This window comes from Egretta garzetta, unplaced genomic scaffold (genome assembly GCF_000687185.1).
Source record: "Egretta garzetta isolate BGI_Z169 unplaced genomic scaffold, ASM68718v1 scaffold155, whole genome shotgun sequence".
Taxonomy (NCBI): Eukaryota; Metazoa; Chordata; class Aves; order Pelecaniformes; family Ardeidae; genus Egretta; species Egretta garzetta.
Genome location: NW_009259613.1, coordinates 546,354 through 563,139, shown reverse-complemented (window position 1 = coordinate 563,139; position 16,786 = coordinate 546,354). Strand labels below are relative to the sequence as shown.

The 16,786-nt window shown below is 41.7% G+C and overlaps 1 protein-coding gene across 1 annotated transcript in view; it reads right to left on the bottom strand.

Annotated features, from left to right (window-relative positions):
- Positions 1-10,571: 10,571 nt before the first annotated feature.
- The window catches only part of IGFBP1 (insulin like growth factor binding protein 1), a 7,498-nt gene continuing 1,283 nt past the window's right edge, over positions 10,572-16,786 (bottom strand). The window contains exons 2-4 of the mRNA XM_009638468.1: positions 15,166-15,344; positions 12,694-12,822; positions 10,572-10,703 (exon numbers count right to left, since the gene is read on the bottom strand). Of these exons, the coding sequence (XP_009636763.1) occupies positions 10,572-10,703; positions 12,694-12,822; positions 15,166-15,344 (440 nt within the window). The remainder of the gene's footprint in view (positions 10,704-12,693; positions 12,823-15,165; positions 15,345-16,786) is intronic.

Sequence of the window (16,786 nt, the reverse complement as noted above, 5' to 3'; positions counted from 1 at the left end):
GTGTAGGGAGCTCTGAATTCCCACGTAAACCTGCACTATTGAGACCCAGAGAGAGAGAAAAATGAAAGGCACTTCAGAATGGATTCAGGGAATCTCCACTGACTTTTTAAAGAACGGCCTGTGACCAATTTGATCCCGAAAGATACTGTTTTTTTATTTTAAAGAATTTATAGATTGTAAGCTTCTAAAAGTATTAAAAAACAAAACAAAAAACCCACAAGGATTTAAAAGTTAAGCTTTTTTTACAGGTCTGACGGGAAACTTATTTCACGGGTAAAAAGTTTTATAAAATCTCAAAGAACTTTTTAAAGAAATGTATTTCTAAAATAAAGACATGGCTATTTTTTCTGTAAAATATATTATGAATATTCTGTTAGCCTGTATTTAATATAATTGTTTTTTAATAAACTTTATTTAAATGTAACATGTGAATACCAAATACTACACAATAATTCTAGTCTATCCTTCTGTAAGAGAAAGTAAGGGTATGGAATGATTTACAAACATGTATAGATCCATATGCATATGCACTGACCTATTCTAGATAGTAGAAATGAATTTGTGGAGCGAAGGAAGTGTTTCCAGAAGATACTAAGTTTTCTTATTTGAAGAAACTACAAATACCAAGATAATATTTTTAAAAATTTTTTTAATTATTTTATTTTATTGTTTTTTTCTAATGTACCCTTCACTGAATTATGCCACTGGAAAGGATAAAAGTTGCACTGAAGCTCTTGGTAAAGCATTCTTCTGTCCGTCCTTCACTTAATTTGTGCAACGAGGCTTACATTTCCTCCGTTTCCTGCTCACACTAATACAGAATATTAATGAACAAAAAATTGCCATTACAGTACCACCCTTTCTATTTGCTTATTTATTTTTAAAAGCTGTATCTATTCTGTGTTGTCTTGGTACACTCTACCAAAGCACATACTCTGTATGAGGAACTCCTGTTTAAAACAATGCTGACAAGATTGGGGGATCGTGGACCCAGGTGTTGACCCCCGTGCTTCATTTACACTACACACAATTGTTGCTTTGACTTCGATACAATTTATTTGCCTGTATCTAAGCATAGAATAGGAACCATTGGGTTTAAATATTTAAACCAACTGTCTGCCATGATACTATATGTCCTTCTAATTGGGAGAGAAGTGATTTGGTTTTGTTCTGGTATGTGATGCTTTCACATAAGGAAGACTGGCAACATTTTTTTGGAGGCTGATTGTTTACTGAACTTCATGACAAATTTTGTATGACAATGAAATCTGGATAAGGAAAGGTGGCCTGTGAAATGTAACATCTCTCTGGAAAGTAATGCCATATTTTATATATGTATTTATTTATATATTTTATATAAATATATAATATATTCTTATATATGTCGCTATAAATGTTTTACGTCACTGTAGAAAAAAGAAACCATCAACACTGTAATTTCCTGTTGGGTTGGGAACTCTGTGGAGACTGAGGGCAGTGGGTTTCCAGCTGGTGAGGCCAGGGTTTGTGCTGACAGAGGGGACACAGCAGGGCTGAGGAGCCTATTCCTCTCCCGTACCATGAATTACAACCACCCTTGTTCCTGCCATGGAAAGGTTTGGATTTGCAGCTTGCCAGGATTGAGACAGCCGATCACCATAAATCAGATGTTTAAAGCCTTACCCTGAAGTGTATTAGCTAAACAGCCGTGTTGGCATTCTGCACATCTTCCTAATTTCTAGCTAATGATACGAGTTCACATCATTGTTAGAACTGAAATTTTTTAACCTTAGAGTAAGAAAAAAAAGTATATGTGAAGTGATGCTTACTCCAGGCTAATACAGATTTCCTGACAGATGGTTACAGAAAGCTTTGTGAGGTGAAGATTTATTGCAATATTTTTACTGCTAATGCAAATGTAATGCCTGCAAAGATTTTTTGGCAAAAAAAATAAATGCTGGGCCTTTTTTAAAAGTTGTAAACCAGTTCCTTTCAAATAATTTCACTGAGGGAAGAAAGTTATACATACACCAATATTTGGGCATGTAACCATAGATATGAAAATAAGGGTTAGATTCATGAAAGTGAGTATTTCTGACTAGTGTATTTTGTCAAGTTTTAAAGCTTTTTATGCTTTGCCCTACCATTAAAAACAAATAAATATAGAAGACGTGGGCTAGTAAAGGTCCTTAAGTGATACTAAATTCTATAATCTGTGCAGAGCACCAACTTTCTTTTTAAAAAAATACATCTCAAGGAACTCAAACTGATTCAAGCAAGCAATCTGTCACCTGAATTATGTAAGAAATTGTATTCAGCTCCTTTCATGGTACTAATGGTCTTTGGTATGTAACACTGAAAACATACAGCCATAAGGGAAAAAAAAATTGTGTGATTGTGCAAGTCAGTGGTTATTTTGCTTCCAACAGATGTCTTCAAAACAAAGAATGTGTCAAAAAATAGCAAAAAAAAAAATCACCTGTGATTTAAAGCTTCTCCTTTTTCAGAGGTTGCCTTTTAGATTTTTTTTTACAAAGCACAGTTGCTTGCACTAGTATTGGATACTTCCCGTTGTCTATCTGATGTTCCTACCCCCCCCCCCCCCCCCCCCAAAAAAAAAAAAGCGTGCCACTCTTTAAAATGAAAAGAATCGGTGGTGGCTTTTTCCTTTTTGTTTTTTTAACATTCCTATTTCTATGAAGACAAGGGTTCAATTCAATGGACTAGTTAGTTGTCATTCAAATATTTTTCTCATGGCTTTGGAGCCAGGCTGCAATTCAAACAAAAGTATCTGTGGGCTACATCCAAGCAGCAGAATGTGGGCAGTACAAAGCAAATGTATGGGTCAGTATCAGTTTGGGGGAAGATCTCCCTCCACGCACAGGTTAGAAATGTTTCCTGCTAAGAGCTGCAATGAGTGGAGGACTTTGTTTTTGGTGGCAGAATAGAGCCAATGCATTAGAAAACTATCTCCTATTTTGGTGCCTTCCCTGCCTTCAGCTCAGGTGGTTTATTTTTTTAAGTGAACATTTGTCAGCTTTTTTCTTATTTTTAACAAGATCTTTCAAGAATCTCAGGTGATCTGGGTGAACATATGAAGTCTAAGAAAAATCCTTGTAACTGCTAACATTATTTACATGTCAAATATTTTCATGGGAAGGCACTACAAAAGCTTAATGTATGTACTGCAAAAGTTGCTAATTTCTTTTTGAGCATATTTCACCTCTGGATGCTACATGGGTACCATATGTAGCCCAGATTGATGTGATAAGTATTTATTTTAACCAGTGTAAGAAATAGTTCCATAAATCCCTATAATTGACCAGAATGCAAGTTAAAGCTGCCTGCAGGCAGCTCTATTATCTTGAAAACTATTTGAGAAAGATCCCTTTTTTTAATGGACCTACTGTGTTATAGTCTCTTGAGCTCAGAATATCCTTTTCCACCTTCTTGGCATGCACGCCCTTCAGGGCATAACGTTAGCTATTTGTGCACAGGGGAAGGAGGCATCAATGAATACCAAACCCACAGAATTAATTAGTTTTTAGTACAGTCTGAACTTTTTATGACTAAATTCCATAGAAACCTTAACACAGCGTAATTCTTTATTGAACTGAGCCCTAAATTTAAGTAAAGGTTTTACAAACCTTTTGGGAAGTCATTTTTTTTGTATCTGTAGTCACTCTCTAAAACTGTGGAAGCAAGGATGGCTCCACAGAGATTTTACATATTAGCAGTAGGAATTACATTTAAAGTATGAAAAGTGCTGAGCAATTTTCCTGGATGCCAAAGCATATTAGTGTTAAAAATGAAATGTTCACATGGATAGCTGTTTTGTATGTGGTCCTACTGCGCCTTTAAGAACTCTTAACATCTTAATTTCTATCAGAGGAATATGCTTGCTTCCTATATTAGAAAGGACCCCTTTTTCTTCCCCCTCTCCCTCTTTTTTTCTGAGAGATCCAGAAATAAGATCCAAAAAGGGTATCAGGCAAGCTTTTTGTGGTCATTATCAGTAATGCTTTCATCTGCAAGTATGCAAAATTAATTTTGTTTAAGGCCATTAGAAGAGAAATGTTTTGCTATGTCCAGTGGACCTGGGTATCTTCCAACTGGAAAGCATTTAACCCTCACTTGATTTTGGAGTCCTTCTCCTTGGAGATACTCAAAAGCCATCTGGACGTAGTCCTGGGCAACTGGCTTGAGGTGGGCCTGCTTGAGCAAGGGGATTGGACCAGGTGACCTCCAGAGGTCCCTTCCAACCTCAACCATTCTGTGATCCTGTGAATCTGTCAGGAAGTGGTAGCTTGGTGTCCGGAGTTCCAGTGCATGAGATTGTCTGCATTATATAATGCATTGATTGAGAAGATGCTACATCTCTTTCTGCTAAAAAGGAAATTTCCTGGTAAAAAGGCAAGTAGTGCAAATATATTGTTCACCAGAAGTAGTTTTGGTTTTAAAACTCTGCATTTTATTTATTATTTCTTCCAGTTCAGACTTTGTGTCTGTAGAAGCATATGCACTAGCCTTGGGGAAAATCCCATTGTAAAAACCTTTGCTTTTGCTTTTGCCTTGTACATATACACATACATGACTTCAAGGCTGAAAGTTCCATCTGAACAAAGCTGGAGACCAGGTACTAGCAGAAGCAAAGAGTAATGCTGCAAATCTCAGTTTATCCTTGCAGAATGCATGTCAGTTTATCCTTGCAGAATGCATGTCCTGCTGCAGTATGTATCCTGGCTTTCCACTTCTGCTGACCCATCAGAATTCCTTAAGAGCCTTTCTCTGTCATGCCTAACTTCAACCCACCACTCTCCCCATGAGCGGGGATGGAAAGAAAGGCAGCAAAATTACTGCTGCAGGGAGCAACTGAGGTTTCCTCCAGAAAAATCTGTGAAGCTAAACAAAATGTCATTGCTTCCCAGACCCATCTTCCAAAGTGGGGTTAGTGCCTTCACTTGCTTACAAGAATGAGGCTGAGGGTGCGTTTTCGTCACTCCCTACAACTGGAGAGCAGAGCCTGTTTTTGCCTGCTTATGCCACCCAGAAAATACTCAAGGTGAAGACTTGTCTCCCACATCTGCTACATATCACGTAACTTGCCCCCAGTAAAAAAGGCCTAACCCACTGAGCTTGAAAAGTTGATTGTTGTTTTATCACAGGGGTGTCACATGCAACCTTCAGCCCTCAGATCCTGTCATACATTTCCACAGCTGCTATAACCCTGCTATTAGTGACATGTTGCTGCTCTTTTACTGTTTCCTTGCTGGGGCTAAATGGTGAGGGCTCAGCTGCCGAAGCAGCAATAAACAGAAGTCGCAGGCAAAAAGAAAATGTGAAAGAAGATGGTGATATAGCCAGCATTTGCTCTAGGCCTCCACAGACATCCCACACTAAGATGCTTTTCCGAAGGAACCTCATCTGCCACACATCAGCCCATTGAACTACATTGAACTACAGTGAGAAAAAAAATCACTGGCATAATTATGCAATTAAAAATCTCAGTGTAGGCACAAATGGGCTGCTCTCTGTTAGCTTAACAGCAGTTGGAGGAGACTGAGAACAGGAGGAAGGGTGCCAGCAGCGTGTTCTGCAAGCAGAACTGCAGCAGGGAGGCTCTGCTAGAATAGCTGTGCCCCGCAGGCCAGGCACTGTCCCTGCTGGGAAATGCGGTTCGTAAGGAAGCAGCAAGAAGCCAAGCATGTGTGCAGCCCTGCCTTCCCCTGCATGCCCTTGTCTCTGCTGAGCTGCCCATACTGCCGGTCAGAGGCGATAATCCAACATGGAGTCCGAAAAGGCAAGCAGAAACTTTTGCAAAATGAAACAGCCAAGATCTGGAACAGGCTAAGTTTAGATTATTTCATTTGACCTTACTTCAACATCCACGAGCACCCTTGCTCCCACATCTCTCCTGCAGGAGGTTGCCTCTCTCCCTGGGCCCTCGCAGTAGCTTGCAGATGAACTTTGCATCCTGGAGGAGGTAGGTAGGTCAAGGGAGGAGGAAAGGACGGAAAATAAAGCACTTGTTTGTTGACAGAGCTATTGTTAAGAGCTGTTTTCATTACTCAGAGTGCAAGTGCTGCTATAGCTAGGCTCCTGCTCCATTGCTGTTGATTTTGGTACTTCCTGGTAATACAGAACTAACCAGCTGTGCTCCCAGCAGATCCTCTCCTGCCTTGTCCCCTCCCACCTTTACCTGGATGTGACTAAGTACTATAGGGTGAGATGTCAGTAAGAGAAGCCCTCCAATTGCCCCAACTCTGCTACTGCTACTCAGTCTGTGCTATCTACCCAAGTCTTAAATAAGGCAAATGTACTCAACACAATTAGGTGTTTGTTAAGATGCTCATACCCCACTTTCCTGTGCAGTCTGAATCCCTGCCTGATTCTTGATGCAACGTGCAACAAATGCATAAAATATTTGATCCATAAATACAAAATGTCGCAGCAAATAGAAAGCCTGGGACCTGTCATCAGTGCAGTCTGGGGAGGCTGTTTAGGCTAGTGGTTTATCAGTGAAGTGATAGCCGAGGAAAAGTAGACCCACTTCAAAGGTGTTCTCTAACGATAGAGATAGGAGTTGTCCATTTGAACGTGCAGCATGGGCTGAGAGTCTAGCTTGGAATGAGTCACTTGGATTTTTTTTTTTAGAGATACTTTTTATTATTTTTATGGGTTGGGTGGGGATTAGACATTGGTGTTATTCTGCAACAGCAGGCAGTAATGTGGGTAGAAAAATAACGTTTCTAATTCTGCAAAGTCAGTGCTGCTAGACTGCTGGTAAAACACAAACATCTTTGGTTCTGACTTTTCAGAAAAAAAAAGTGTTTCATTGGGGCTCCCACATAGTGTCTGATGCTATGGGAGCTGAGGGCTTTCCAGGAATGCAGTAAATCCTGTGACAAGCCTCTGCCATGTGCCATTTTTTTCCATCCCACTTTTCTTCCCCTGGAGGAAAGAAAGCTATATGTGACACATTTTCTGTTTGCTTTTTTATTTTGTGATGTGTTTAGGACTCTCACTAGCAAGTGCAAGGTCAAAGGAATATACTGGTTTTGGAAAGGAAAAGGCTAAATCTTGACGTGCTTAGTATCTGATTGTGCTTTGAGCTGGGTCTGTAGAAAGCCGTTCCCTGCCTACGTTTTGCCTTTGCAGAGCATGTGTTCTTATGATAGAGAAGTGACAGAGATTCTGATGAGCTTTCAGTATTAGTGTTGGCTGCCCTCCACCCCCATTTTCTTTCTCTCCTTCTTTCTCTCCCCTTGCCTCTGAATGTGTCTCTGCTGTACCCTAAAGTGATGCGCAGAACTGACTCAGTATGAGCAGAGCCCAATACCAGGGGACTGTTGGTTGTCTTGGACAGCTTTAGGGGAAAAGGAGGGTAGAAAATAAAGTGCAGAGGGCAGTGACCTAATTTCTGTGCTATGAGCATTTTGCAGCTGGCAGTAGGCCAGGGACAGGAGGAGGCATGGCTGGAACAAACCCTGCTGCAGCAAACCTTGCAGGGTTTTGGCAGAAAGAAGCACAAACTGGGTAGGTAGAGTTCTCAGATAACATGAACCAAACATTACAGATGCTCACCTAAGACCTTCCCACCAATTAATTTTTTTTAGATGGGGTAGGAAGAGTTCAAGAGGGTGTGAAGGGAGGGATCTGAAATAATGAGGAACAGTATATCCCCTTTACACATCCAGCTGCATGCCTGGTGACCTGAGCTGCTAAGAGCATCCTGCAGCATGTACTCTGTTTCCCCGCTCATTCCCATCAGTCTTGGCTCACCAGTGCAGGTGGAACCACTGCAACAGGAACACACTGAAGCCAGGATTGCCAGCTGATACATGCCAAAAAATCCCCCAAACCCAACAAAAAACTACAAACAGAAAAAATTAACCAAAACAAAGGAAAACTACAGACCTTTGATTTTTTACCCTGTTACTGAGGCTGATCATAAACATCAGGTCAAAACACAACGTGTGGTATCTATGGCCTAAATGTAGCCCAAGATCTTGGCAGCACTGTGATAGGGGAGATAAAATTTGCCTTCTTTGCCTCCTTGCATTAGTCCTAATCCCAGTATATGGAAGAGTCTGGCTCAAGGCAGACAGCCCATCCCAGAGTAGTTCAGCAGAAGTCTGTCCTGGTGAGTCCTGGCAAGATGACACAAGAGGCCAGATTGCAGATAAGGAGGCACCCATCCCCTGTTGCTTTCAGTGGGAGGCAAGGAGCTAAACCCCTTTAAGAGATTGGCCTGTTATGCCTGAATGCTTATGAAGCAACCTCTGCTTCTGGTACTTAACATTTAAAGGAAAAAGTTCCCCTAAAACCCTGCCCCTGTTAAAAACTCTAATTTCTTGCACTTAGATGGGAACCTGCCATTGGAAGTAGCTGTCCACTGGATTGCTATACTGCAAATAGACTGTGCCATTAATAATTATTATTGTGATGAACAATTCTCCTATATATGTATAATGATCCCAACAAAAAGAACCAATTTCTGCTCTTTAGAGATCAACTTTTACACAAGGGCAATGGGGTGAGAGCAGTCAGAATGCTCTTAAGTGTGTGCTGTAGCTATGAGTGTATGATTTCCTCTCCTTTCTTCACCATTTTCCCTTGGCAATGCTGCATGACAGTTGTTCAGTGCTGGGTAGACTCCATGAAAGGACTCTTAAGGTTCTGCCCAAATTTGCTGATTCTTCATTGTTTTGATACAATGATTGCCAAGTGTTTTGACACAGTGAATGCAGTGTTGTAACACAGTTTTAGCCAGGTCTCACTGTAGCTCATTACAGGGAGGTTAGATGTTAATTATTTATAATACCAATGCCATCAACTTCTTTTGCAGTGCTTTCTTTCCTCTTAACACTTCACAAAGAAGCTCAGTAGTATATTCATACTTTTAAATCTGGAGCAGTTTATTAGGCCCCAACTGGACCATCTGACATTGACATGCAAATACAGCCAACGCATTCATGCAACGTCTGATGCCACAGAACCGTGATAAGGAGAGCAGAGATCTCCACACTTTGGCTTTGCAGTTTCTACAAGCTGCTTTCCATTCCCATTTAAAACTGAAAGCTTCTGCCAGCAAATGGCAGAAGGATTTTATGTTGTTTCCCTCCTGCCAGGCTCTTAAAAAATGTTATTACTCTCCTCTCAGGCTGTTTTCTCAGGCAGGGTTGGTGCAGCCTGTTTCCACCTCTGGGACTTGCTAACTCCCACACCAGTTTCTCCATGGACAAAACCAGCTTGAAGCTGGCAGGACAATAATTTGCTTTCTCTCTTTTTCTCTGCAACCACTAAGACGAAGAAACACGCTGGGGAGGGAGGGGGACCACATCCAAGCCAAGGGGGACTCTCTTCTCTGCTTTCAGCGAAAACAGTAAGGCTTTTCCCCAGCCTCCCTTTTATAACCTCTGAATTTCTGCACGGGAAATGGCTCTCTCTAGTCTCAACATTATCTTTTAAATACACTAATACTGCCGCTTTGGACTTTTGAGCAGAGAAAGGCATCCAGGTTTCCTACCCAGAAAACCATTTAATAACTTCCCCTGGAGGCTGCTGCTTTGCCCAAGGCAAAGGCTTGCAGAGTGCAGCTGGGATTGGAGAGGGTGGGAGAAGGGGAACAGGATGGGGAGAGCAAAAGAAGAAAACTCATTGCAGGAAAATGGAGCTAGGAGTTCAGGAGGCAGATTTGGAAGCGGCGTGTTTTCCTCTGTGCTCCTACCCACTGCTATGCTGTCCTGCCGAGGTCAGACTGCTGAATGGGAACGTACAGAAAGCAAGAGGCCGGGGCAGGGTAGACAACATTATTTAGTAGCTCATCTGAAATAACATGACAATGTCAACATGTGAACAACTTATACCTGTCAAAGGTAGCACAGAATATCCTGTTATGTTTTGCCATTTATCCGGTGTGTATGTTTGGAAAATAGAAACAAATACAGTCCCATCAGGAGCTTCAGTATATAATCAAGGTTTAGACTTCCTTTTTTAAGAAACAGTGTGACACTGAAACAGAGGTGCAAAAGCAACACGATATATAAACAAAACAGGTTTTAAATAAGTTTCTAAGCATGTTCTCTACTGAAAGGTATTTTTTAAAATTCAGTCTTATGTCTATAAATACATAGTACAAAAATGCAAGTTTACAAGCCATTTTTCCCAATAGTTATGCCGTTTGAAGTTTTAAGTAGCAACATTCCTCCAACATAAGATGCATACATTTAAGAGCAATAATATTAAGTATTTACATATAAAGTAATGAAGTGTTTGAGGATATAAATTAGTAACAACCCACAGAGACAAAAATACACGGACTGTGAAATAAATAATTCAACAGCTTTACATATGAGGTTATCTATAATATTATACAAACAAAATATACAAGATTGTAGGACTTGATCTTGCAGTTGCTCGTATCTGTCACTCAAGCATCTGAGTAATCCCAGTGCAGTAAAAAACCTACTTTATGGGGTTACTCATATGCTGAAAATCAGGTGCACCTTACTGAAATGGCTCCTGACTGAAATGTCTCCTGGCTAGATCAGGCCCCACAGAAAGCTTGGTGTGAATGAATGTGTTCAGTTTTATTCTTGTGAGTTGAGATACTGTTGGCATTCGGGGTCTCCTTTCATTTCTGGAGATCCAGGAATTCTTCTTCCGTTTTTTGGATTGACACACCAGCATCCAGCAGACTCTCCATCCAGTGAAGTTTCGCACTAGAATATTATTAGCAAAACAAAACCCACAATAAGTAACTGTAAGCAGAATATTACATGTGGGATACTGCAAGCAGAGGTGTTGGACAGAACTAGGATCAGAAGTTGGGGACCTGCCGTGCGCAGACTTGTTTTGAATGCAGTGGTCCCTGCTCTGACAGACCCTCTGACCAACACACTTGATAGGGAGCCACGGCCCAAGCTCAACTACCACAACAGCAACTTCAGATTTAAAACAGTTTTCCCACTCCTTGGTAACAGGCAGCACAGAACAGCTGCATCTTCCAGTGTGAGAAACCAAAGGAAGGTGGAATACATGAGCTGGTAGGGCAGGAACAATGACTGGATGGCCTGACTCTTCATGCAAGGAGGCAAATAAGGTGGTTTTTTTCTTGGGGAGGGGGCTAAACATATTTCTGTTCATCACTGATTAGATCCCAGCTCACAATGTTTGTGAGTCATGCAGCGGTGCCATGCCCAAAAACAAAGAGTCTTGGTGACACAGATTTATGCAGACCTACTAAATATGTATGCATGACCTGTGGTTACAAGGGTGTGGCTTGAGGTTTGGAGCTTTAGTTAGGTTTGCAGGTTACTCTCAGTGTAACTTGCAACGGCTTTTTTTGAGGCTATAATGGAATTGAGCATATAACGTAATCCATAGGCAGCACAAATCAGTATTCTTGTTCTACTTTCAGAAGGCTAATTTTGCCCTGGAGAGTTTTTTCACTGCCTGTGTAAGTTTTTCACTACCCGGGAGCTGAGAGCCTCCTTTCTCCATAGTGATTATATTCATATTCATTCACAGTGAATTGAATATATTCAATGGGCTTTGCAGGCAGTATGGTGGATATTACGAATAAACATCAACTGGGAATATGCTAAAAAATCAGGTACATGGAACTTGATTTGTCCTGGGAGCAGACAGGGTTAAAAGATTTTGGACAAGGCCGTGTGTGCACCTGTTCTGTGAATGGAAAAGACTCCTGCCTCCATTGCTGTCAGCCCACAGCATGCGGCTCATTTTTAAGAGAAGAAGGATAAACCATCTGCTCCCACTACTAAGTATCCCTGTTTTCACAACCTGGTTTTCCAGCAGCTGCAAACTTGTGAGTTTGGGAGGAGAGGGCTATGAAAGGGTTGGCTGTGTCAGGCTAGTCGCAGCGCTGCTGTGAGCAGACAGGGGAAAAGGCACGTACCTGTTTGCTGTGGTAAAATCCATTCTTGTTGCAGTTGGGCAAGTAGAATTTGTAAATCTCCCCTCCGCTTCTCTGCTGTGCCTTTGCCAGTTTATACAGGGCTCTGTAGAGCTCCTTCTGACAAGGTCCCTGCAGGAATACCATCCAAAGGTTATCAATACCAAAATCCCAAAGAAACCAGCTAAACAAAAAGTGATCATTATAGAGCTAACAAAAAGTCGAAAATACTTATTAGTCATTGTGCTGGTTTTGGCTGGGATAGAGTTAATTTTCTTCATAGTAGCTAGTATGGAGCTATGTTTTGGAATTGTGCTGAAAACAGTGTAGATAATAATTGTTACTGCTGAGCAGGGCTTACACAGAGCCAAGGCCTTTCCTGCTCCTCACCCCGCTCCACCAGCGAGTGGGCTGGGGGCTCACAATAAGCTGGGCGGGGACGCAGCTGGGACAGCTGACCCCAACTGACCAAAGGGATATCCCACACCATACAACATCATGCTCAGCATGTAAAGCTGGGGGAATAGGAAAGAAGGGGGGGACGTTCAGAGTGATGGCATTTGTCTTCCCAAGTAACTGTGATAGGACCCTGCTTTCCCAGAGATGGCTGAACACCTGTCTGCCTATGGGAAGTGGTGAATGAATTCCTTGCTTTGCTTTGTTTGTGTGCACAACTTTTGCTTTCCCTGTTAAACTGCCTTTATCTCAACCCATGAGTTTTCTCACTTTTACTCTTCTGATCCTCTCCCCCATCCCACTGTGGGGGGAGTGAGCAAGCAGCTGCGTGGTCGTACCTGTTTGCTGTGGTAAAATCCATTCTTGTTGCAGTTGGGCAAGTAGAATTTGTAAATCTCCCCTCCGCTTCTCTGCTGTGCCTTTGCCAGTTTATACAGGGCTCTGTAGAGCTCCTTCTGACAAGGTCCCTGCAGGAATACCATCCAAAGGTTATCAATACCAAAATCCCAAAGAAACCAGCTAAACAAAAAGTGATCATTATAGAGCTAACAAAAAGTCGAAAATACTTATTAGTCATTGTGCTGGTTTTGGCTGGGATAGAGTTAATTTTCTTCATAGTAGCTAGTATGGAGCTATGTTTTGGAATTGTGCTGAAAACAGTGTAGATAATAATTGTTACTGCTGAGCAGGGCTTACACAGAGCCAAGGCCTTTCCTGCTCCTCACCCCGCTCCACCAGCGAGTGGGCTGGGGGCTCACAATAAGCTGGGCGGGGACGCAGCTGGGACAGCTGACCCCAACTGACCAAAGGGATATCCCACACCATACAACATCATGCTCAGCATGTAAAGCTGGGGGAATAGGAAGGAAGGGGGGGACGTTCAGAGTGATGGCATTTGTCTTCCCAAGTAACTGTGATAGGACCCTGCTTTCCCAGAGATGGCTGAACACCTGTCTGCCTATGGGAAGTGGTGAATGAATTCCTTGCTTTGCTTTGTTTGTGTGCACAACTTTTGCTTTCCCTGTTAAACTGCCTTTATCTCAACCCATGAGTTTTCTCACTTTTACTCTTCTGATCCTCTCCCCCATCCCACTGTGGGGGGAGTGAGCAAGCAGCTGCGTGGTGCTTAGTTGCTGGCCGGGGTTAAACCATGACAAAATCACAAAGAAACCAGCTAAACAAAAAGTGATCATTTTATAATGCTATACATAGCATATATATAAGCTAGCAAAAAGCTGAAAATACTTATTAGTCATAAAATCTGCACCAGGCTGCTTTGCATGTAGTTTTTACTTGTTTCAGTAGGAGCACAGCCAGAAAATTCTGGTGTTGCATTTAGGCCTTTGTTTTTATTCTTTGAGGCATTTTCTGTTCTCAGAAACATGAGGATTTAAGTCCTTAAATTGCCACACAAGGAAATTTAACCTGTACTAAGTAAACACATTACTGCTCAGAGGGTACAATCTCTCCTATTATGGGAGGTGCACATTAGGAGGCTGGTGTACGTGAGACTAGCCACGTTTTCTGGGTTGCCATGGCCCTGCGCTCTGTTGATGCACGGAGAATAGGTGCAAGACATATATAGATGGTGCAAGAACAAACATCTGAATGTTTGTTATCTTTTGTACAGGACAGAGCTGTCGCCAAAGGAGAACAGAGAGCACCCCCTGTGGCTCTGAGACCCAAACTCAAACTGCCTGGAACCAGGGATGAAGAACTTTTTCCAATATTCACTATTTTCACAATTTGCTCTCTCCCTTTTCCCCTTCTCTTTCAGTTGTCGTGTATTAACAGTACCTAATGTGTTTAAATGAGTGAAAGGGGAGAAGTGACTGAACAAATATTTTTACTCTAGAGTGAAAATAATCATACCCCCTGCTTTTGCAATACCTCCCTGTGTCAGCCCCTCACATACGCGGTCCTGTTCAAGCCAACAGGCTTATCTGTGGCTCTTGGTGAGAAAAGCAGGAGCCTAAAAATCAGAACTGGAGCTAACAGCACTTATGCATAACAGTTCAAACTAAATCAGTGATTAAGCCCTGTTCTGGATGTGGAATGAGGATTCCTAGGGTGGGTGGTGGTTAGTAGGTTTTTGCTTTTTTTTTTTTTTTCCCATTTTGTCTGTGACCATTACAAAACGGGCTTCTGTGGTGCCCAGTTCTAATTCAGCTCCGTGCTGTGGGTGTGCTGGCTGTCTGGAACTGGTCTAACCGTGGTTCTCTGGTGCCCTCAAGTGGAACATGGACTTGCTTGCAAAGGCCACACACCCCCATTACCCACTGAGATTTTGCAGTGTCGAAGGTGAAACCTTATTTTAATTGCTGAGCTTTCTGTCTTTTTACATGCATCTACTTCATAACGTTTCCTTGTGATCAGAAAGAAACACATTTTGGTTTGCATTGGTGTTTCATCAATGTCAGGTCTCCCTTTCATTTCACCGAGCATTGGACCACTGACAAATGCCCTTTATTTTTTAACTAAACAAAAAAAAAAAAACCTAACACAAAAGGAGATTTTAATATGGAATCCTGTAAATTAAGGGCCCATGTTATAGTAAATGCAGAGAAATATTCAGTCTCTGCATGGTGTCTGTATAAGACATATCCAATGCACACCTGTTTTTTTTGCTCCTGCCATTTTGCCTGTTCCTCAAGCTTCTGATAAAGGCATTCCAGAAGTCTGTCTGCTGGCTACCCAAAATACTGACATTCCAGTGTTGCTGCTAGCATTTCATGCACATTTTCATTTTGTATTCTGAATCAATAGCATCTACTGAAATGGTGTCAGAAAAGTTTACAAAGAAAACCCACCTGCTCTTTCCATTTCTTGAGTTCAGATATTCTTTTTGCTTTCATGTTTTCATATGCAGTGATGGCATTCCAGGGGATGGATTTGTCCTGGCCTATGGGAAACATCAACTGATAGTTCAGCAGCTGATCCTGTGTCATTTCAGTGCTTTCCAAAGGCATATCCTCAGGTTCAATGGAGTCTGGAAAGGAATGATATTATGGTGAATATCTTCAGTGACCTTTTGCATTTATTTTTCCAAGTTGAAAAGGTAAAGAAAAAGAAGAATCATCATCATCAACAACAAAAAGTAGTATCTAAGACAGCAGCACAGCAAATTAAAATTTTGTCATAAATTCATATGAGGACACATCAGCTGTTCTCTAACAACTTGGTTATTTTATGATCCTTTGAAAGCACTCTAATCCCAAAGATGAAGCTGCAGCCAGTCTGTTAGAAATGAAAAAAAAAAAAAAAACCACCCCACAACTTTTTTGACCACAGTGGGTTATAGGGACTTTGCTAAATGAGGAAAGACTGGAGTTAAACTTGTCATGATTTTAGATTTTTGCCAGCATGATGTGTTTCAGTTTTTATTCAGGAAAGGAACTGGTCCAGACCTGATCCCATGGCATCCTGTACTTTGTTCCATGGCTTGTCTCACATATAAGAAGGGGTAGCAGTTCACAGGAACCAGCAGCAGCTTACACTGGCCTGCAGTAGATCAAATAGCCAGGGAATGGCAGAAACTTCTTGGATCTGCCTGATCATGGCCTGCACGCCAGTGCCTAACTCAGTGTGTCTGAACTCTCCCATTGGAAGCAACAGAAACTCTGCAATTGCAGGGTCTTATAATGGGATAAAAGTTTGACATATGTCTAAATATCTTGTTGGATCAAGGCAGTAAACAATCACCCAATGGACTAAAACCCACCTGGTTTTCCCCTTTGACAATGTTTAAGAAAATATGGAGGTGGAAAACTGAGGAGGGAAAGAAAGAAAGAAAGACTAAAACCCAGAAAAGAATCAAACCAAAGACTAGACCTTTTTAACTGCAGGAGGCTTACACACTCAGCTTAGTCACTTCCCTCCTCTCCCCACCCTCTCAAGTCCAAGAGAAACTCCACTTAGAGCCACCAATGGCCATTGTTATTTTGAGTCAACAATTATTTTTGTAATGCTACTGGGTTACCTTAGCCACCACTGCATGAATGTAGCAGCAGTAGTAGTAATAATAATAGTAATAATAATAATAAATTGTACAATCATGAAACAACACTGAAGAAGTTCCTGAGCATCATATAGCATACGATGCTTGATACGTTCTTCTGCTCCAAGACAGGTTTTATTCTTGAAATTAAGCCAGTCGCAAAGCCCGTTTAGGTGTTTTCATGCTCTAATCGTGACTTTTGAAGATGGACATAAAGTCTAGAAAACATCTGTCCTACTCTAGTTACTGTCTACTGCCAAAGACAAGCTGTCTTCAGCTTCCCAGAAAACTTATTCTGGCTGTTGTGCATCGTTCCGCCACTACACTTTAGGGTTTTCCCGCTTGCTTCCTGGGGCGCAGCAGCCTGCTGCGAGCACCTCTCGGCCCCGCACCAGGATGCGCCTCACCTCGCACCGGTCGGACCACGTTTCCCT